The sequence below is a fragment of the Erpetoichthys calabaricus genome, chromosome 2, assembly GCF_900747795.2.
Source record: "Erpetoichthys calabaricus chromosome 2, fErpCal1.3, whole genome shotgun sequence".
Lineage (NCBI taxonomy): Eukaryota > Metazoa > Chordata > Cladistia > Polypteriformes > Polypteridae > Erpetoichthys > Erpetoichthys calabaricus.
Genome location: NC_041395.2, coordinates 33,460,701 through 33,484,636, shown reverse-complemented (window position 1 = coordinate 33,484,636; position 23,936 = coordinate 33,460,701). Strand labels below are relative to the sequence as shown.

At 39.3% G+C, this 23,936-nt stretch overlaps 1 non-coding gene and 1 gene segment (V, D, J or C); both read left to right on the top strand.

The window, feature by feature from the left end:
* The first annotated feature begins 3,519 nt into the window (after positions 1-3,519).
* On the top strand, positions 3,520-3,602 carry trnal-uaa (transfer RNA leucine (anticodon UAA)). Its single transcript has one exon. It is a non-coding gene; the product is annotated as a tRNA-Leu (tRNA).
* Positions 3,603-7,636: 4,034 nt separating this feature from the next.
* On the top strand, positions 7,637-16,226 carry LOC114645114 (immunoglobulin heavy variable 3-11-like). The segment is given in 2 exon segments: positions 7,637-7,667; positions 15,790-16,226. Coding segments are annotated over 2 exon segments (459 nt in total).
* The last annotated feature ends 7,710 nt before the right edge of the window (positions 16,227-23,936 follow it).

Below are 23,936 nucleotides of genomic sequence, written 5' to 3'. Positions count from 1 at the left end.
ACAGCTGTAAAACCAGACTGTATTGTCAGGGCGGCGAGAAAGCACACGGTCCGCGTGCTACAAAAGCTTTATCACATAATGTGATTTTCCTGAACAGGAGGGCCCAGAGACAATTTTTGAGATCGGGTGCTGAAGTCTAACATCAAATCCCTCTTTACAATCCATAGGGGAGAGTTGTGAAATCGGGCAATAAAACCCTTTTGTTGTACACCACTCAATCTTTTCCTGAGTGGGTGATTTTGCAATGTCAGGTTCTTTTTGTTCTTATGAATCTTTCACGAGATCGCAGCTTACAAAACTATGCACTAGATCCATTAATGAGTATAAGTTTACCGATCTAGCCATTTTGTGATTGAGAGTAACGCCCTTCACCTTCATACAGACTTTGCCTTTGAACGTTTTGTACGTGTATGTTTTCGGACCCCCAGAAACATTCTTCTATGAAGTCGTCAGGATCTAGTTCGCTGCTGAGTTCACCTAAATACTCACTGAGCGGTGGCGTGTACTGTCTGGGCAATGCTGTGAAGATAATGGAATCTGTATCATGATACAGAAACCTCTGTCCTAAACGATCCAACAATTCATACAATACTATCGATCCAAATGATCCAAAACAGTTTGTCGTCAAACATTTTAAATAATTCGGCATAAGACGTACCCGTGAGAGGATATTTTGGCTTATGTATCGTAGCACTCTGGACAACCGTGATAAAAGCAGCTGGGAAACTCAAATGCCGTCGGCACACCCTGAATTTTGCCGTAACCATCTACGTAAAATGATCCCATCTTTACTTCACCGTTTTCAGGGCATGCCGAATTGTGTCTTCTGATGAATTGCGCATGCGCGGGGCATGGTGTGATGCGCGATATTACTGTCAGAGAAAGTTCGAGGCATTTTACGGAAATACAAACCAGTATTACTGCGAGAGGAAATTAAAGGTACACAATACAGTGACGCATATTACAGCCACATACAAGCCAGTATTACTGTCAGAGGAGATTAAAGGCATATTACCGACGCACACGCCTGTATTACTGCCAGAGAAAATTAAAGGTATATTACGGACGTACAAGCCAGCGGACTTACAAGACGGTATTACTGTCACAGAAAATTAAAGACACACAATACACGGTGGCAGCCCACGAAGAACGGTCAGCTCAGCAAGTAAACATCAACAAAAGAAAGGCTGAAAGAAAAATACGACCAACAAAAAGAATGAGGTCAAAGTCACTTGCCATTTAATATAGATTGTTCCTACTAATGTTTATGCACTACTGTTCTAGCGCCCGTTATTGTAACGGGCTAAATGACTAGTGTAAATATAAAAGTTCTCTTTTTATAATTGATAGATAGATAAACAGACTCTTGCACATTATCTGGTATTTGTAACTATCTGAAACACTTTACACAGATAATCGCTTATTCTTTGCATACAAAGTACTCTTTAAAAAAAAAACGCACGCGCAATCCCTGCACCAAGATGGATAAAAACTAAGGACTTAAATAAAAACAGACAGCCTGGTCGAGACAAAAACTAATTGATTGGAATGCCTGTTTTGGTAACAGAAAAAACTAATATTGCTTGCTTCAGGAATATGAATATTGTATTTGTACATTAATCATCATACACGTAGATAGAAGTAAATATAAACTGCTACAACTTATATTTTACACACACAAGCGCGCTCACGCACCTACACACAGAGATTGTACTGAGCATAATAATTAATGGTAACCTATGATCAACATCATTTTGGATTTTAAATCCCCAGCCCCTCATTTTAAACAGATATAATTTTTTAAAAAGGGACTTACCAGTTTCCGAGTAATAGATCGGAGAATCATATTGGAAATATTGACCTAAGGATAAAATATAAGGATTCAGCAATATGTTTTTAAAAACATACTTGTTTGACGTGTATAATAACCAATAATATACCGTACCGTGATCTTGACTGCCAGGACTCTCGGGAGAATAGACTGTATGAACAATAATTTAATTTAATCCTATCCATAAAAAATAAATAAATAGAAAACATTGTTCTAATAAGATATTGAAGACGCACCGTTTTGTCTTTCAACGAGATTCAGAGTCATCTTTCAAGTTTAATGGCAAGCCGTGTAATGGACCGGTCTGAATGCTTATTTATTTATATATATATATATATATATATATATATATATATATATATATATATATAATGTGTGTATTTTTGAAAGCAAACTTTAAAATAAGGAGAGTTTTGCTTAAAAAAAAATGTGTTCCGTTGACCCAATTTAAGTGGGCAGTTGTGTAATGGGTCGGTGTCTGGCTGAATGCTTATATATACAGTAATCCCTTGCTATATCGCGCTTCGCCTTTCGCGGCTTCACTCTATCGCGGATTTTATATGTAAGCATATTTAAATATCGCGGATTTCTGTGGACAATGGGTCTTTTAATTTCTGGTACATGCTTCCTCAGTTGGTTTGCCCAGTTGATTTCATACAAGGGACGCTATTGACAGATGGCTGAGAAGCTACCCAACTTACTTTTCTCTCTCTCTCTCTTGCGCTGACATTCTCTGATCAGGGGGGCTGTTCGCACACCTAGACGATATGGACGCTCGTCTAAAAATGCTGAAAGATTATCTTCACGTTGCTCCCTTCTGTGCAGCTGCTTCGTGAAGCGACATGCTGCACGGTGCTTTGCATACTTAAAAGCACGAAGGGCACGTATTGATTTTTCATTGTTTGTTTTTCTCTCTCTCTCTCTCCTCCTGACGGAGGGGGTGTGAGCTGCCGCCTTCAACAGCTTTGTGCCGCGGTGCTTCGCATACTTAAAAGCCAAACAGCCCTATTGATTTGTTTGCTTTTCTCTATCTCTCTGACATGATCTGCTCCTGACGCGCACTCCTTTGAAGAGGAAGATATGTTTGCATTCTTTTAATTGTGAGACGGAACTGTCATCTCTGTCTTGTCATGGAGCACAGTTTAAACTTTTGAAAAAGAGACAAATGTTTGTTTGCAGTGTTTGAATAACGTTCCTGTCTCTCTACAATCTCCTGTGTTCCTGTGCAAATCTGTGACCCAAGCGTGACAATATAAAAATAACCATATAAACATGGTTTCTACTTCGTGGATTTTCACCTTTCGCAGGGGGTTCTGGAACGCAACCCCCGCGATGGAGGAGGGATTACTGTGTATATATATATAAATACACATACATACCGAAAAGAGCAGGATTTTTTTGAAAGCAGAATTTATAATAATGAGAGTGCTTTCTTTTAGCAATTGTGTGCCCTTTGACCCTGTTTTAAGACTGCTTTACATTTACAACAGGAAGATATGAACTTATGTTAAAGATCGGTATGTGTGAACCTGTTCTTATATCAGCTGTCCAAGTACGTGTATCAGTAAAAGAAAAGCTTTTCTCAGTGAAGAAGGGGGGCGTCGGGGCTCCACCTGTTTTTGAAAGAGCTGAAAGAATGATCAGTTTTCATGGAGTGGCGAAGATTGATTAAACCGCCTTTTTCTACCACCAGAATGGCCGAGTGGTTAAGGTGTTGGATTTAATATCCAATGGACAAATGCCCGTGTGGGTTCAATCCCCACTTCTGGTAGCTGCTGTTCAAGTGTGCCTGTTCACTCTGTGTCTAGGTACAGCTCTCACCTTTAGAAAGTTAAGCGAAATGCTTCCACAATGTGGATCCTTAGCTCAGTTGAAAATAAATGTACTTGATTATTTATTGTGGTGTATTTGATAGAAAAGGGTTTGTTTTAGAATGATTTTTTATATGTATCAAGTGTGATTTAAAAGGGAATTGCTGTATACTATTTACCTCTGTGTGATTTTTAAAAGGCTTATATCAAACTAGTTATCTTGTGCTTTACATGCAATACCTAAAATCCTTTACCTTCAAAAGTTTAAAACCACAAAACAAGCATCTGTTTTCTCAGCGAAGGATGGGCCTCCCGGGGGCTCAACAGCATGCAGCGGGATGCACGCATAGGGCCTGCCAGGTTCAAGCAGTAGGAACATGTTTGCTCTCTCTACACACTGAGACATGAACGTGCAGCGGCTGTCAGTGCGCCTTTCTGTGAGATGGGGGAGCTGTTTCACTCGAACTGTGGTGTACAGAGAGCAATTACAGATCTGGGTTACAGATTTGCACAGAGACACAGGAGGTTGTAAAAAAGAGAGGAACTTTATTCAAAACACTGCAAACAAACATTTGTCTCTTTTCAAAAGTTTAAACGTGCTCCTCCATGACAATTCAGAGATGACAGTTTCCCCAGGAGGAGAGAATGTCTGAGAGAGGGGTAAGGAGAAGCAAGAAATCAGTTTTAAGCCACTGAGAGAAGCCCGTTCAGGCTTTTTGACAAGGCGGAGTACCACGCGGGAGGCAAATTACGCGACAGAGCCGGACAGAAGGGAAAGTAGAAATGTGAAGGTAGTCTGTTTCCTAGGGTTTTTCCTAGGGGCGTCTGTATCTTTTTGGGGGTACGATTAGCTTTGCAGCTCACAATATAAAGGGCCTCAGGAGGAGGGGCAGGGAGGGGGTTGCCACCCAACAAGCAGGTGTTGACAGACTGGCGACAATGCAAAGACAGCATCCATCAAACTCTTGACACAAACCCTGAACCAATCAGGCAGGTGGGGTGGGATTAAGGGGGAGTCTGGGTGGGGTTAGGGAGGGGACAGGTTTGATTTCACCAATCACAGGACAGGGAGCTGGGCGCATCATTTAAATCCACCAATCAGAGGAAAGGGGGAGGGGCGATCAAGTCGTCATTTTTTGATTGACATTTTGACAGAAACAACCTGCCTTAATACTATTCCAAGTATTCAGTTTGTTGATATAATGGACCACCACCCTCCCCAAATGAGACCTGAATGATATACGTGGTTGTGACAAGTCACAAATATATCTCTTTACTTAATGGTTTCTGCTATCTGTTTACAATGTAAACATGTTTTTATTGTCTCTTTACCAAACCATTTTGTTTGTACTATTCTAATTAATATTTCCTCCTGAAGTATAATATCTGACATAACAGTAACTGGAGAGAAGGCCAAAGACCCCAAATGGTAGCATTCAAATCCCATGAACCCACTCTTTTGAGAAAATTTTGATGCTCGTTTATTTCTCTGACTCACAGATTACGTGTTTAGCTCCCTATGTGCACTTTTGAACATGAATGGGATATCTAGGTCCAGTGGGAGTTTGTCACTGCAAAAATGCCCCTTCTGGAATCAATACAAACCAAAGGAAGTCTGTTATATTAATTTATGTTGTCTTTTTATATGTACAGTAACATGAGATTTGTTTTTGTACTGCCCCAAATTACAAAAGCAACAAAATCTTCTTCTCTTTTGAATTTTGTAGAATTTGTGATCCTCTAAAACTAGTGACAGGCACTGATGAACTGACATTGATTGTAGCTATGGAGGGCACAGTCTCTTTGGGAGAAGTACCAGGGGCAGTCTCTCTGGCGGGCGCAGCAGGGGCAGTTTCTCTGGCGGCCATGGGTGTGACCAGTTTTTGACATTTTCGTAAGTGAGTTAAAAAGCCCTGTCTTTTGACAGTGACTTTTAAACAAAAACAACAATAGAAATGGCCACTTATGACACACCCTGTTTTGCATCTGTAGATAGTAAAACCTACCAAACAATGAAAAATGCAGGATTAGTTCAGCTCTTGAAACTTTATTTGAAAAGGTGTAATTCAAAAATCTAACAGTCCGTATTGTTTACAAGTAAAGTAGCCTATCGCCATTTTTTAAATTAAATATACTTGCATACAATACTGGCATAATTACCTGCATAATTTACAGAGTGGGTTTCAGGACTCTGAAGGTGAGGCTGCATGATGCTGTAGTCTCCCTTTTTGCAAAGGTGGGCACAGGCATGTAATGTACAGAACCAAAATTAGAAAAAAGTTGTCTCTGTCCAAATATTTATGGACCTAACTGTATACTGAGCTTTTTATTCTGTGATTCCATAATTGATTTTGTTGTGCCATTTTTTTCTGTAAACTTTTTCAGCTGCTTTTCTTGTTCGATTTGGGGAAAAACGGTACAACAGCTCTTCTCTTTCTACTTCTACACACTGTGGGAGGTCATGGGGCATGGAAGGTAGAGTCTTCAACCTACAGCCAGATACAATTGCTTGGTCTGAGTACATATAGTGTGAGTGGATATAGGAGTGAATGTGCTCTGCAATGGACTGGTTGCCCACACTGAGCTGATTCCTACCTTGTGTTCAGTGCTACCAGTATATCCTTTGTTTCCAGATGACACTGACATTGAAATATGTCTCAGAAAATAAATGGGTGCAGTGGTAAAAGATCTATGGCTCTGATATTATTATAAACAGAATTAAATGCAATAGAAATATGTGTAGTAAGCTGTATATCTGGATCCCGATATAACAAATAGTTGTCTTCCTTGGTTCTGCTTTCTACTTATTCAGTCATTTACACAGCAACCTAATTTACTATTGGTACATATTGGAAGTGAATTAAGGAATATTGGAAGTGAAGTGTGTAGCTGCAGGAGTGTAAGGTGAGTTCAAGCACAGGTAAAACGTGTGTCAAAAGAAATCTCAGTCCAGAAGTTTGTTTTAAAATATTTAGTGAAAATTCAAAGCAAACAATCCACACAAGAATAAAAAAAAAGTTGTTACACACGTAGAATAAAAGGCAAAAAAATTGAAAAAATGTATCTTCTCTAAACTTAGCTTTTCTTCTAAAACTTTAGTTGTTTCTATACTTAAAGATTCTTTACTTCTTCTGTACGCTTTAATAGTACAGAACATACAGCGCAGCACATATAATTAAGTGCTTTGTCTTTCATGTTACTTGGCACACAAAACATGCATGAAAGGCACAGTTTAAAACCATGTGCCCTCTACTCCTTACACATGGCAAGGCTGATCAACAGCTGAGAATGTTTAGTCAGAGAAGCTACAAATAGTTAAAATATACCAATTCAATTCAACTTATGGGGGTTATAGGAACCTCCCATAGTTTATGCACTAATATTTAGTAAAACATTTATGTAACTTAAGTTACTAGCAAATGGCTCTTACAAGTTGGAAAAAATCATTTGAGGATTGTTCCAAAAGCTCAGACAAATCTGTATTTTAAAACGTGATAACATAAATGTCAAAAAAAGAACTCCTCCGTTGTGGGTATTTCTCCAAAACTTGACTCTTCCTCCAAACTGTATACAGACAAAGCAAATAGAGAAATAAATGTAAATTATATAAATATAAAATGAAAAACAGAAAATTACCAAAAATGTCTTAAATATTTCAGTATTTCATTGTGTTTTCCCCCTTTGTTATATGAACAAATGAATGAATTCTTATATCGTAAACACTTTGAAAGTTGAAAATACACAAATATACTGTATATGTGTGTTCACATAAGACAGCCATTTTAATAATTTAATTATGCACTGCCTTCTTACTTACTAAATATCTTTTTACTTCTCTGATGTAAATTCTCATCTTATAAATAATCTCCACACTTCTGATGTAATAATTATGCAAATAAGGCACGTTACTTTTTATTGTAAGTTTTGAGAGGTCACTTCAACTACATCTTTCATGTTTTCTTTCCTTGCTTCAATAACAGTTATGTAAACTTTATATATTTCTATGTTTGTGACTCTTTTATCATGTAAGTCACTTTTCTTTCATATTCCATTTACATTTTTGCTTTCACTTATTACTTTTAATCTTATCATATAATTTGGCTATACACTATTTGTTGTCTATTTGCTTAGGTGACCAGCTAGATATTATCTTGTCCCAGAAAAGTAATGAAGTCAAAAAGCTAGGACAGTTTCTGCATCTGACCTGTCAAGGTTCAGGACAGGACAGTGATGGAGATACTGTTACAGGTTTCTACTTGAGCTGGATTCAACAAGAGCCTGGAAAAGGACTTGAATGACTGGCTTACATTATCCCAGACAGCAGTGATGAAGAGTATGCTAGCAGCATTCAAGGAAGATTTACAATCTCCAGAGACAATTCTAAACCGACTCTGTATTTGGACATGAACAACCTCAAAGCTGAAGACACAGCCACATATTATTGTGCTACAGACACCATGAGGAACCTCTTGCTCATAGAAATCTTCACCATAAACCTTTCTGTCAAAAAACAAAACAAAATAGGGGAATTACAACATTTTGTTAAATGTTGAAAAGAGTATCTTTAATTTCCTTTCCACAGATAAACAGGTACACTGTAATTTAAAAATTACGTTAAAATAAAAATTTCACACCAAATGGGTTTACATCCTTCTATACACCCACAGCGGTAGTAAAGAATGACCTGAAAACTTAATTTCGTTAAAATCAGAGAAAGCAATAACAGTAATATAGAAAAACCCAGAAAATCATGATCAATGAGTACTCTGTCCATCTTTAAATCAAACATGGTATATCTGCATTTATGTATCATATTTTTGTTAAAAAAAAAAGAGAGAAAAAATAGTTTAGAATCTCACAGGGCAAGAGGAGAAGCCACCAGTTCAGTACTAAATTACACCAGTGGTGCAGTAAAGCCTTACCCTATTCTCAACAAGCTTTCAATTTGCTTGTAGAAATTTATATAGATTAGTCCTTATCTCGAGCAAAAGGGAAACTTCAGCTTTTTGCATCCTTTGGATATATATACTGTGCTGCAGAAGTAATGAGTTTTGATAGAGAATGCATTAAACCCCAGAGTGAGCAGAGGAGAACTAATGCTGTGTTGAAACTGCCGAACCACAACTGATAGATGGATTATACAATATAATACAATTTATTTTTGTATAACCCAAAATCACACAAGAGGTGCTGCAATGGGCTTTAACAGGCCCTGCCTCTTGACAGCCCCCAGCCTTGAGTCTCTAAGAAGACAAGGAAAAACTCTGAAACCTTGGGAAAGGCAGTTAAAAGAGAGACCCCTTTCTGTGTAGTTTGGGTGTGCAGTGGGTGTCAAAAAGAAGGGGGTCAATACAACACAACACACAGAATATAACACAAGTAATCCACAATACAGTATAAAAATAAAAACATAACAGTAGATGATATCACACAATATGATTTGGATTTGTTTAGAGTCCTGGAGACCTCAGCCACCCCCAATTGGCCATTTCACAGCTGTGACAGCGCTGGGCCAGCCAATCCGATGAAAGGACCCATCTACCCGACGATTTCTGCGATCCTCCATCAGGGATGACTTTATCTTAGGCAGGCAAAAAAACCTGGCAGGTGGGCCATGGCAACAAGTGCCACATTTGAGTACCAAGAAGAGAAACAGAATAGGTGAGGGTTAGTAACAAATTATAACTATCATGTTACTTATGTTTTAGTGCTAATGACTAACAGAGATGCAGTCTGTACAGTTAATCAGCAGCTCTAGTCAGGATATGCTAAACTGAAGTAGTGAGTCTTCAGCCGGGATTTGAAAGCAGAGACCAAAGGGGCATCTTTTATAGTAGCAGTCAGACCACTCCACAGTTTAGGGGCCCTATAACTAAAAGCTCGACCTCCCACTGTTATTTTATTAATTCTTGGAATCATAGGCAGACCGGCATCTTGATCTTAATATGCGCTCTGGTTTGTAAGCCATAAGTTCAGACAAGTAAGCCGAACCTTGGCCATTTAAGGCTTTATATGTTAAAAGGAGGATTTTGAAATCTGCCCTAAACTTAACCGGGAGCCAGTGTAAGGATTTAAGAACTGGAGTTGTGTTCGTGTTTTCTTGTTCTTTTAATAATTCTTGCAGCAGCATTTCTGATTAACTGGAGGCTGTATAAAGAACAGTTTGAACATCCAGTGAACACTGCATTGCAGTAGTCAATCCTACTAGAAAAAAATGCATGAACTTCTCAGAATCCTGTTTATTTAGAAGCACCTTAATTTCCCAACATTTTTAAGATGAAAGAAACATGATTTGAACAACTTTGTAATATGCGCTTTAAATGACATGCTAGAGTCAAAGAGAACTCCTAGATTGCGGGCTGAATCAGTAAAATTAATAGTGATTCCAACTGAGTTAAATGATGACAAAACATTATTGTGATCCGCGTCATTCCACAAAATAAATAACATCTCTGTTTGATCGGTGTTTAAAGATAGGTAGTTCTCATCCATCCACTCCTTTAGTTCACTAACACAACTAATTAAAGACAACATTGGCGAAACTTCATTTGATCTAAAAGAAAGGTATAACTGGGGGTCATCTGCATATGAGTGGAAGTATGTAAAGTGAAAACAGTAAAGGTCCCAGTACTGAGCCCTGTGGGACCCCATATCTCATTTCTGTGTATAATGATGGAGTACTGTCAGCACATTTCTGTACATATTGGAATCGATTTGATAAATAAGAACTAAACCAAGTGAGCATGGTACCTGTAATCCCAACATAATTTTCTAGCCTGTGCAATAAAATAGAATGGTCAAAGGTGTCAAATGCTGCGCTTAAATGTAACAACATAATTACAGTGGAGTTTCCTTCATCAAGATCACATGACTGCGGCCTGGATGGTGCTCTAATCAGTCAGCCAGGCAGTTTTGCTGCCATATTTTGGGACAATACAAAAGATCCTCTCCAGTTAGGATGAAGGCTATCTATTTTGAAAAATCCAGGCCTTTCCCAAAAATCATCCCAATTGTTCACAAAGGCTATGCTTTTATTTGCACATCCGGTTTCTAGCCAGCAGTGAAGGGAAGGCAATCTGCTATTAATCACATCCCCTCTATATAATCTTGGTAAGGGGCCAAATACAACTAAATTCTGACATTTTCTTTTAGCGTTGGTGCATAGAGAGATGAAGTTCATCTTTAATACCTCAGATTGCTGTAAATAAATATCATTAGTGCCGACATGCAGCAATAAGGTAGATACTTCATCATCGGTGACATGATCCAATGCGGCCTCTATGTCAGAAATCTTGGCCCCTGCAAGGCATTTAACATTAACTGCTGGTTTAACATAGTTTAGAATTCTAACATTTGGCACTATGGAATCAGTAATTATGAGCACTTTCTTATTCTCAGTATCCACAGGCATGCTGCAGAGGGCTGAGAATCTGTTCTGAGTCCGAATTGGTGACCTGGGTGCCAAGGGACTAAATTTTGGCTTCTCAGACTAATGTCTAAACAAACAGAGTCAATCCAATTTTCGGTTTGCCTATTTGCTATCAGGTTCCTAACACGGTCCTCCAATTCGTGTATTTTCCCAACCAACTCTAAATTAACTAAACACTTTTGGCAGGTGAAGCTGTCTACATTGTCAGCCGGATCACCTGAACAGTACGTGCTGCAGGATACACAACATATAAACGTTGCAATGCCGAGTGACAGGTGGCAAGACATGAGCCAGAATAAAAGATGGTCTGCACCTGTTAGTGGACTTCTCCTCGGTCTCCAAGTTTCTAAAAGGGCAAGACAAGGAGACGTCAGTTTTTTAAGGGGTACCAGGACTCTGAATTGGAAAAGTTTCTTGCCCATGTGTTTTTACCCTCATTTTAAACGATTATTTCTTTGATTTTTAGCCTCCATCAGCACTTTGTTTTTATGGATTACTTATTTATTGAATTTTTGCACCGCACTATTTTGGGACACTTTGTTTGGATTCCTATAATAAAAACACTGAAGCACATTTACACCATCCCCTTGCTTTGTGTGTTGTGTCCTCATCTGCTGTCTGATTCGGTTATGTTATCAATGGTGTCTGGTTCAAAAGGCTCCCCAAACAGAAGTTTGAGTGTGGAGCTAATCCGCACCATCACAGTACACAACCTTTATCACACCTTTTGGAAGTTTCTGTTTTTAATCATCTTCCATCTGGTATAGGCTCAGCTCCTGGGCATTTTTAGTGCAGAATGGTATCTGAGGTCACTGAAGGATTTGTTGATTTTATTTGTCACTTGGATGATGTACTGCACTGGTGCACAAAACAAGATTAACATGACACACACCTGCACATGGTGCTGCAGGAAATTCAAAATGCTGGCATTACACTAAATGTTGACAAGTGTTACCTGTCAAAGAGTGAGGTTCACTTTCTTGGACACCGTCTCTGCTGAGGGGATCAGGCATGACTCAAACAAAACGGAAGACTTTTTGAAAATGCAGGCACCTTCAAATGGGAGTGACGTTAGGAGCTTCCTTGGCATGGTCAACTTGATAGGAAAATGTATCCCTCAGATAGCTGAGAAAGATAAGCCCCTTAGAGACCTGCAGGAGGACTTGGTCTCCGCATCTGTGTTAGCTGCATATGACCCCATTGGAGAGAGAGAGATCTTTATTGTCATTGTCACTTTTACAAAGGAACAACGAAATTAAAGGTGCTGTCGACTCAGTGTGAGGCATAAAAATTAAAAAAAAACAAGAAAAGGAATAGTAATAAAAGTACATTACAAATATATACAAATTGGACTGGCTGACTTAAGGTCTATATTACACATTGAGAGAATGATATGGAACAGTTTTATTTGAGTTCAGGGCCATGATTGCTTTTGGATAAAAACTGTTTTTAAGGCTTTTTGTCCTGTTTTTCATTGCTCTGTATCTCTTGCCCGATGGCAAAAACTGGAAGAGGCAATGACCGAGATGTGATGAATCCTGTGAAATGTCTATTGCTTTTTTGCAGCATCAGGAGGTGTAGATTTGTTCCAGAGTGGGGAGGGTACAACCAATTGTTCTCTCCACTGTCCTGACGACCCTGTGGAGTGCTTTCCTTTCTGAGGAAGTGCAGCTGCCATACCACACACATAGTCCGTACGTGAGCGCACACTCGATGGAACAGTGATAAAAGGCAAGGAGCAGATTTTTGGGGAGATGGTTCTTTCTGAGGATTCTCAGAAAATACAGTCTCTGTTGCACCTTCTCCAGCAGCTCCTTGGTGTTGGCGCTCCAGGTCAGGTCATCCTCCAACTCAATGCCCAGAAACCTGAACACCGACCGGTACCCTCTCCGCACAGACCCCACCAATGATGAGTGGCTGGATGTCAGTTTTGTTTTTTGTAACGTCAATAAAAATGCTCCTTCTTTCGGATTGGGAGATGTTCATTTGCATAAGCATGAGGAGGAGTGGAAACCTGTGGCAAATGCATCACATGTTCTAACTACAAGTAAGCAGCGTTGTGCACAGGTGTTGAAGGAAGCACTAAGCATGACATGGGCGTTGTCTGGTTGAAAAAAACAAGTTTACTGTATACTGTTGCTGCATACAACAGTGCCATCAGTAAACGTTCTTGAACCTCAGGGTTACTGGCCTGCTCTGTAAGATGGCCCCTGATGAATTGTTCCTGTAACTCACTGGACTTGCAGAAGCCACAAACTGATGAAATGACTCACCCTGCTGCCGACAAAAGGTGTGAAGAGAAATGACATTCCAGGAAATGAACCAATGCAGAATAAACAGTTGCAGTTCTGAAGGTTTTAAAGATGCGTTGTTCTTCAGTGCCCAGACAGTGTGTGAGTATGGCTGTTTTACAAGCATCGCTCCCCTCATCCAGACCAAAGGATATTAAACATGTTTCAAAAGATTCAGCCCAGCGAGGCAGTGCAAGCAATACTGATGGAGGTGAGAATGAAAGCTCCATCCTCATGGTCAATGTTATGTTACCCAAAGACAGCACAACAGTTAGCATGCATGCAACAGTCCTTTGTCTCTTAAATATTCAAAAATGTGCACGCTGTGCCAAAGATGGCAAAAACAGCACGAAATGGAGCACACTGTTGCAAAGCTGCACAGATACCTCTTTGTAGTAACTTTCATATTGCATCTCATTTTGTTAGTCATTTACAGAAAAATACAATCATGACAATCCTTATGAACTGCTACTGACACCCTCTACTCTGTTTTCTTCTTGACTTATGACTGTAGGACTTGGTTCCACTGTTACATTTCCAGGGTGCCACTCTTTCCCAAAGGAAGTGATGCAGTGACAAGAGGAGCTTTGGAATCCAAGGATGCAGGAGATTATTCTTTATATCAAACTGCCCAGAACATGTACTTTACATTATTAGAATGTCCAACAGGTTTGAAGGTGGTTAGTTGATTTTGGTCACCAGAACTGTATCTTTGTCTGACTGTTGCATTGTTTGTTATGACCAATTATGGATGGACATTTAGTTTTTCCAGAAGTGGTGCTAACTGGAGTTTTTCTTTTTCTTTCCTACATTGTCAACTGGCCATATCCAACATAATTTTATGTCAATCTCTTAACCTGTATTTTAATTATTCTTGTCATTGCTTTATAGCAGGAAAACTGTTCAAAAGCTATGAGCTTGAGCCTGTTTTCAGTAAAGCAGGCTCTATAAAAATGAATTGATTTGAATTAAATTGAATGGGCAGAGCTAAACTGTCCTGGTCCGAGTTCATGTGAGAACAGAAGTGAATGTGCACTAAGATGGGCTGGTGCCTCAGCCTCAGTTGGTTCCTACATGTGTTCATTACTTTCAGTATACTGTGTGATTCCTAATGACCCTGACATTGAAAGACATTTCACAAAATAAATGCTAAAAGGTCTATGACACTGATATTATAAAGAGAATTAAATGCACTAACATGACACTGTAATAAATTGAAAATCTGGAACCCTGTGGAACCAATGGCTATCCTCTCTGCCTCTGCTTTCCACATGTTAATTTGATTGTTCTGTCACTTACAGCATTTGTCCAAGAGCAACCCAAATTTTTTATCAGTACATTTTAACAGAAGGAGCTACCAAAATATTACAGACCACAAATTTGATGTGAAGTGTAAAAAATAATTGAGGGTAATTTCATAAGCTGTAGTAAGTTTTTATTTTATAAGAAAAAGGCAGAGAAATTCACCTGTTGTAGTTATTTCTTCAAAATGTGACTCTTCCTGCAGATGGTACATCCATCCATCCATCCATGTTCCAACCCGCTGAATCCGAACACAGGGGTCTGCTGGAGCCAATCCCAGCCAACACAGGGCACAAGGCAGGAACCAATCCCGGGCAGGGTGCCAACCCACTGCATGACACACACCAAGCACACACTAGGGCCAATTTAGAATCGCCAGTCCACCTAACCTGCATGTCTTTGGACTGTGGGAGGAAACCGGAACACCCGGAGGAAACCCACGCAGACACGGGGAGAACATGCAAACTCCACACAGGGAGGACCCTGGAAGTGAACCCAGGTCCCCAGGTCTCCCAACTGCGAGGCAGCAGCGCTACCCACTGCGCCACCGTGCCACCGCAGATGGTACAGAAAAAAATAAAATACATATATTTATAAGTATAAAACACCGAAGTTGATATTTTTTACTCAAAAAGAGCAAATCATCTTTTTTTTTTTTTAATATTTGGACCTTTTATTGTGTTTTTAAATGCTCTGGTATATAAGCACTGTAACAAATCTTTATAAATCTTTTAACTATTGACAGTGCACAAATAATACACATGTTCACAAAGGATATAGTCATTTAAAAAAATCATTAACCAATGTATTTTTATTTACTAAATATTTTTGCTTCTCTTTTGTGAATTCTCTGCTCTTAAATAATCCCCACACTTCTGATGCAATAATTATGCAAATAAGGTGGCTTTCTTTTTGTCGTATAAATTTAGAGAGATCACTCCTACTGTACCTTTCATGTTTTCAGTAACAGTTATGGAGACTGTATATATTTCCATGTTTATGACTCTTTTATCATGTAATTCACTTTTGATTTGTGCTTCATTTGCAGTTTTACTTTCTGTTCTCATATTTTTTTAATCTAATCATCCTATAATTTGACTTTATTTTTTTCTCTTTGTTTTCTAGGTGTTCAGTCAGATATTGTCTTGACCCAAAAAAGTAATGAAGTCAAAAAGCCTGGAGAGTCTCTGCGACTGACCTGTCATGGTTCAGGGCAGGACAGTGATGGAGATACTGTTACTGCTTACCCCTTGAGCTGGATTCGACAAGAGCCTGGAAAAGGACTTGAATGGCTAGCTCTTATTAGCTCTGACAGCAGCACTACAAAGTATGCCAGCAGCGTTGAAGGACAATTTACAATCTCCAGAGACAATTCTAAACAGGCACTGTATTTGGATGTGAACAGCCTCAAAATTGAAGACACGGCCACATATTTTTGTGCTGTAGGCACAATGAGTAATGTCTTGTGGTCTCTCATACAAAATCCTCAGAAAAGTCTTTTCTGTCCCCTGCCTCCCCCCCAAAAAAACAAACTGAAATTAGTACATTTTCCCACAAACTGAGGAAGTGTTCGTTTATTATTATTATTAACGGCTATACTGTAGTTATAAAATAAAATTGAATTACAATGAAATCCCCACCCCAGACAGGCTTATATCCCTTTGTACATTCACACAGCCACATCAACACTACGGGTAGATAAGAATGACATGACAGTTTCAAAGTTAATAGCATGAAAAAAAGGCAGAAACTGTGATAGCCAAAAATAAACCTGTCTATATTTAAGACAACAATAGTACAGCATACTTGCATTTATGTTCCATATATTTGTAAAATAATTAAAAATATTAGTTTAGAAATTCACAGGCCAAGAGGTGAAGACACCAGTAGGAAAGAATACCAATAATGCTATAAAATGTCTAACATACTCCTAAAAAGCTTTAAAGTTTTGACTCAATGATTATATAAATTATATAGGTTTGTCTTTCTCTCCAGCAAAAGAAAAAAAATAACTGATTTTCCATCCCGTGAATACATTAGCTGCAGAAGTAATAAAGGGTGTGACAGAGATAATACATGAAACCCAGAGAAGAAGCCATACTGTGTTGAAACTGCTGAGCTGTACCTGACAGATGGATAACGGGATCAATTGAGAGCTTTCATCAAAATAAGACCACAAACTACTCTCTGGGTTTAAAAACTAGACATGTTGGCATATGCATTATAGTCTTTCACATAAAGGTTGCCTCTGTGAAGAAATTAATCTTTAATGTATGTTTTTTTCAATATATTTTTCTATTTCCATCCATTTTCTAAACTCGTTTAACCTGAGTAGGGTTGCAGGTAAGCTGGAGCCTATCCCAGCAAGCATGAGATGGAAAGTTGGAACAATCCTTGGACAGGGCATCTGATTCCACTAATAGTTCATTTTCAGTTTGTTCTAATTGACTCTGATACTCCAGAAGGCATACCAAAAAACACAACTACTACACTACGACTACAAAAATGGATTTCACAATGTCCCACACACTGCTAATACAAATATTACTCTTATTCAAAGTACACCTCATACTTACACATTGCCTACAAAAACTAATAGAAAACTGGGTAGCAACAATACACATATGTATATATAACACATAGATATACACAAATTCAATACAAATAATAAGAGGTATCTTCCAGGGCGACTCACTTAGCCCTCTCTGATTCTTTCTCTCTCACAGCCCACTATCAAACAGATTAACCAAGGCTCAATATGGAGACAAAATCAAAAGCCAACACCAACAATACACTCTGTCACATCTGTTCTATATGGATGACATAAGTATATATGCAGGAACAAACAGACAATTACTAGAAATAACATTGTTAATGTAGAAACAGGAAACCTTAGAAAAGGTGGGTAAATTCTCAAAAATGGCAACCAAATCAAGGCCAGAGCAGATGGTGAACTATACAAATACCTTGGATTCCTACAGGACAAACATATAATGCAAATTAAATATACTCCTAAACAAAAATACACCCTTATATGTGTCATCCACCCTGACTCTTATTCTTGCTCTCACCTGGCCTGTAGAGAGAGACAGTCAGTAGCCACAATGCACTTGTAACTTGGACTATGGATCTTACTTCACTCATAACTGACTGTTATTGTGCATCATTTGAGCTGTCAGAGGATGTCTCCTCCTTTTCTCTATACCCTAGATCAGACCTGGGCATTTTACGGCCCACGGGCCACATCCGGCCTGCTGATTAGCTTTGACTGGCCCGCGTGAGTTCGTAGTAAAAGTGTAGTGACATCTATTACTTTGTGATAGGTGCACGGAATACAATTACACAGCTTTTATTTTGAAGGCCACTATTGTTTTTCTTAATTATCAGTGAACTTATGCATGTCAGCGAATGTGTTGAACAGCTTCCAAGAAATTAGCTCTTAGCCCTTAAATATGTCAGCTAACATTAAAAAAATAAAAGAAAAATTGACACAGAATGTAGAGTTTTTAACAAGGCGCGGACTTCTAAATATTTATTTGCTGAAATCAAAGGTAAATCTGTGTGCTTCATGTGTGGAGAACATATAGCGGTGTATAAGGAATACAATTTGAATCGCCATTACGAGAGTAAACATGGAGAAAAATACAAGAATTTCACTGATGCAGAGCGGGCACGGCATCGGAAGATTTGCTAGCTAAACTTCAAAAGCAACAAGGATTTTTTTTACAAAGCTCCACTGATCCAGGGATGCAGAAGTCATGACCAGCTTTGTAATATCCCAAAAAATTGCAAGATACAGTAAGCTATTCTCTGATGGTGAGTTTATCAAGGACTTGGTGGAGTCTTCAGCGCTAATATGCCCCGAGAAAAAAGTCGCATTTGCAAATGTGTCTCTCTTGAGGCGCACCTAACGAGGCGGGTCGAGAACATCGTGGGGAATTTAGCGCTTCAACTGCAAAAGAAAACTGACAATTTTGTCTTGTTTTCCTTGGCTCTGGACTAGAGCTGTGACGTCCGTGATACAGCCCAGTTACTTATCTTTGTATGTGGATTAACGAAAGACTTTGAGATGATGGAAGAGCTGGCAGCTATGCGGCCAATGAAAGGGACTACAACAGGGAGTGATTTGTTCACAGGGGTAAATACATCCATGGACACACTGGGACTAAAATGGACAAACTGGTAGGTGTTACAACCTATGGCTGTCCAAATCTGACGGGGAAAAATGTTGGACTTTTGAGGCGGATGCAAGATAAAGTGACTGAAATTAACCCATAACAGAAATTTATGAGGGGCCAAACAGGCCATAAATCATATATTTATGTGTGTAATCTATTGTTTTACGTGTGAACACTATTGGTTTATGAATATTTACTATCGCGGGCGGCACGGTGGCGCAGTGGGTAGCGCTGCTGCCTCGCAGTTGGGAGACCTGGGGACCTGGGTTCGCTTCCCGTGTCCTCCCTGCGTGGAGTTTGCATGTTCTCCCCGTGTCTGCGTGGGTTTCCTCCGGGCGCTCCGGTTTCCTCCCACAGTCCAAAGACATGTAGGTCAGGTGAATTGGTGATTCTAAATTGGCCCGTGTGTGTGGTGTATGGGTGTGTTTGTGTGTGTCCTGCAGTGGGTTGGCACCCTGCCCAGGATTGGTTCCCTGCCTTGTGCCCTGTGTTGGCTGGGATTGGCTCCAGCAGACCCCCGTGACCCTGTGTTCGGATTCAGCGGGTTGGAAAATGGATGGATGGATGGATATTTACTATCGGTTTGCGTGAATATTTAATTGGTTTGTGTGCGAACAATACTGGTTTCATTCATATGAACTATATTGGTTCGTGTCTGTATATTATCGGTTTGTGCGTGAACTATATCCATTTGTACGTGCATACCACTGGTTTGCATATGAACTATATTGATTTGCGTGTGTATATCACTGGTTCCAGTACATTTTGTTATTGGTTTGTGAGTTAACTGCATTGGTTTACGCTTGCATGTTATCGGTTTGCACGTCTTATACTGGTTTCATGTAGGTAACCTGTCGATTTTGCGCTTGAACTCTATTGGTTGTATGTCTGCACTATGTCGGTTTTGCGTATGAAACATATTGGTTATGTGTGCTCACCCTATCGCAACTCTGTGTATGAACTATATCGGTTCTGCGTGCAAACTATATTGGTTGTTCACGTGATCTCAAGCGGAAATAGGTGGGGCAAGAAACAGGAACTCAAGGGCCGGCAGAGTCATGGAGTGTAAAGAGAAGTGTCTAGGAGACGTATCTGCGTTTAAATGGCACCATATTTTTTTTTCGCACAATACGTCTGCGAAACAACTTGGTGGTAATTATTATTATTATTTAACAGAATCTATCCTTGAGTCTGCAATGAACACAAGGCTGAAGTTAGGTACGTATCAGGCCGTCTTCTTATTCGCTCCCATCTACAAGCTTGCTAGCAACCCACAGCTGTACTTTATCATACAGCGTTTGCAAACCAGTTACATATTCTAAAAGGCAAAATATTCAACATTTACAATTGACGTCTTTATGCAACATAATAAATCTAAGTAGTAGTAAATAAATGTTATGCCCGGCAACCCGTACAGTGCCGCACAGACAGGTGAAGTGACTTGCTCAGGGTGACACAGTGTCACTCTCAGGACTTAAACCCACGAACAAAGGGTTGAAAGTGCAAAGCCCTAACTGGAATGCTTGCACATCTAACGTGTATATTAATTGACTAAACATGTCAATTATTTGAAAAGCTAAACATTTAACAATTAGCAGCTGCATAAGTCAGTTACATCATATTAGGCCACCTTACCTTTCACAGTTTTGTGACAAGACAGATGCGTTTTTTAAGATACAGCGGAGTTTTTCTCTGCCCAGTGTGAGTACCGGGGTGAAACTGACAAAGTATTCCCACTCCAATATCAGATAAATGGGATTTACTGTGATATTTAATGGGCACTGTAAAGTGTTAAATCACGTTGGACCACCTTAATTTTCATAGTTTCATGACATTGGCATATATAAACTTGTCCAGGACATATTCCTTTGTTAAATTAGAGTTTAACATTTTTGACCCGTGCAGGACCAAAATGTGGAATATTTATTTTTTTCAAATAATGGTTCAGTTTGTAATGATGCCAATTAATGTACATGCTGTAGAATATTTTGCATTGCTGTTATAATAGAATAAGAAGCTGGTTTGCAAAAGCTGTGTGAATATGTAGCAGACTGCAAGCTTATACTGGGAGTAGCTAGGAGTGAATAAAATGCCAGCCGAATGCATACCTAACTTCAGCCATCATTTCAGAATTAAGGGAAAATACTGTTAAAAATAATAACCACCAAGCCCTTTCACAAACATACAGTGACATGCAAAAGTATTCAATCCCTTTAATAGTCATCCTAATTTTCTAGATGACAAAAGATTTGTCCACATATTTATCCATTTGGTATTTTTAATGTGAACTCTTACGCTGTAACAAAACATTATCAAACTCCCCACTTTGGAGTGGGGGCCCAATGTGTAGAGTCTGCTATTTTCACCAAGCAATTGAGGGATTTTCAGGATCGGATGACGTTATCTTCCGTCTGTTCGTCGGATTCAAAGGTGTGCCGGGCAATGTTCCAAGGCTTTGTACTCTTTCTTCATGTGCAGGCCACCACTTAGGTGAATCATGCCATTCCTAACAAGGCAAGAGGATGCAATTTCATGCTGATTTTGACACACAAAAATAGTCTCTCAGAGCTTGCTCTGCCTCAGGGGACCACTTCCTGAATGAGCGTGTGGTTGTAGGTAGCTCCCTCACTCTTGGTTTGCAGTGAGGCTGAAGCAGAACCAGGTTATGATCTGCTTTCCCAAGCGCAGGCAGCGGGGTGGTGCTGTATGCGTCTTTAACATTTGCATACCTGTACAGTAGGTCAATAGTCCTATTTCCCCGGGTGTTACAATCCACATACTGGGAGAAGGCAGGTAATGTTTTGTCCAGCGTTACATGGTTAAAATCTCCATCGATTTGCACAAGCGCCTCGGGGTGCTGTGTTTGTAATTCAGCAACAGCAAAATGGATGATGTCACCCGCTATCTCCATGTCTGCCCAAGGAGGGATGTAAACAATAACAACAATGACGTGTCCAAACTCTCTGGGCATATATATAAATGATTTAGATGTGAATATAAGTAACAAGCTGGTTAAGTTTGCAGATGATACCAAGATAGGTGGATTAGCAGATAATTTGGAATCCGTTATATATTCACAGAAGGACTTGGATAGCATACAGGCTTGAGCAGATTTGTGGCAGATGAAATTTAATGTCAGTAAATGTAAAGTATTACACATAGGAAGTAAAAATGTTAGGTTTGAATACACAATGGGCGGTCGGAAAATCGAGAGTACACCTTATGAGAAGGATTTAGGAGTCATAGTGGACTCTAAGCTATCGACTTCCCGATAGTGTTCAGAAGCCATTAAGAAGGCTAACAGAATGTTAGGATATATAGCACGATGTGTGGAGTATAAGTCCAAGGAGGTTCTGCTGAAGCTTTATAACACACTGGTGAGGCCTCATATTGAGTACTGTTTGCAATTTTGGTCTCCAGGCTACAAAAAGGACATAGCAGCGCTAGAAAAGGTCCAGAGAAGAGCAACTAGGCTGATTTCAGGGCTACAGAGGATGAGTTATGAGGAAAGATTAAAAGAGCTGAGCCTTTACAGTTTAAGCAAAAGAAGATTAAGAGGTGACATGACTGAAGTGTTTAAAATTATGAAGGGAATTAGTCCAGTGGATTGAGACTGTGACTTTACAGCGAGTTTATCAGGAACACAGGGACACAGTTGGAAACTTGTTAAGGGTAAATTTCACACAAACATTAGGAAGTTTTTCTTTACACAAAGAACGATAGACACTTGGAATAAGCTACCAAGTAGTGTGGTAGACAGTAAGATGTTGGGGACTTTCAAAACTCGACTTGATGTTTTTTTGGAAGAAATAAGTGGATAGGACTGGCGAGCTTTGTTGGAATGAATGGCCTGTTCTCGTCCAGAGTGTTCTAATGTTCTAATGGATTTTGAGAATGCACCTTTTGTAAGAGCATGTATTTTTATGTGAAAATCTGATTTCCAGCGCTGCTGCCTCGCAGTTAGGAGGCCCAGGTTCACTTCCCAGGTCCTCCCTGCGTGGAGTTTGCATGTTCTCCCTGTGTCTATGTGGGTTTCCTCCCACAGTCCAAAGACATGTAGGTTAGGTGCATTGACGATCCTAAATTGTCCCTAGTGTGTGCTTAGTGTATGTGTGCGTCACTGCGAGTCACTGTGGCTGACACATTAAGATTCAGGACAAGACAGCAGTGGAAGCACCTTTTCAGCTTATGGCTTTAATAAAGGGTTGAAAAGATACTTGAATGGCTGGCTTTTATTAACTCTGACAGCAGTACTATACTGTATACCAAGAGCCCTGGAGAACAATTTACTATTTCCAGAGACAATTCTAAACAGGTCGTGCCTTTGGACATGAACAGCCTCAGAACTGAAGACAGTGACCTACTATTGTTCCACAGACACAATGGGAAACTTCTTATTATACTGAATATAAACTCCTACCAAATAGTCATTTTTCTTTTTTGGACAACTTACAGAATTAGGAAATGAGTTTAATTTCAAAAGTTGAAAAATGAATATGAATTATACCTTTCCAAATATTTGAGGAAAATAATTAATGTCCTGTATATTTGTCATCAGAAATTAACAATATTTAGTGTTTAAGCAATAACACAAATGCAGGCTTTCATGCAGTTAATAAAACTGACACTTTAATGTCCAAGTGGGATAGAGCACAGATTTCAAAGCAAGAATGAACACTGGACACAACTGAAATACATTTTTATTCTTTTGGAAACTGGGATAAAATGGCAATTTAAATTTGTATATTTTTAGCAATTAGGAAAAACAACCAAAATAAGCTCTGCACCTCGAAGAGAAACCATATTAGTTATAGCCAAGCTGGATACAATCAATATAACATACCATTACAAATAGAAGAACACCAGCAGAAATGAATGAGGTTCTGAAGCGTGAATAAAGTCAGCATAACCATTAAAATTACCATTAGTCTGGAAACACCCATGGGCACAGACACCATTTAACTAGGAAAATGTTAATAGTGCTGTGCTGAAAGACCTGCTTACCTTGTCAGAATGGTTCACGAATGCACATAACAAAAGTAAATACCTTCATGATGTAATCCTCACCATTTGTGAGTTAGCTATTGAAATCTA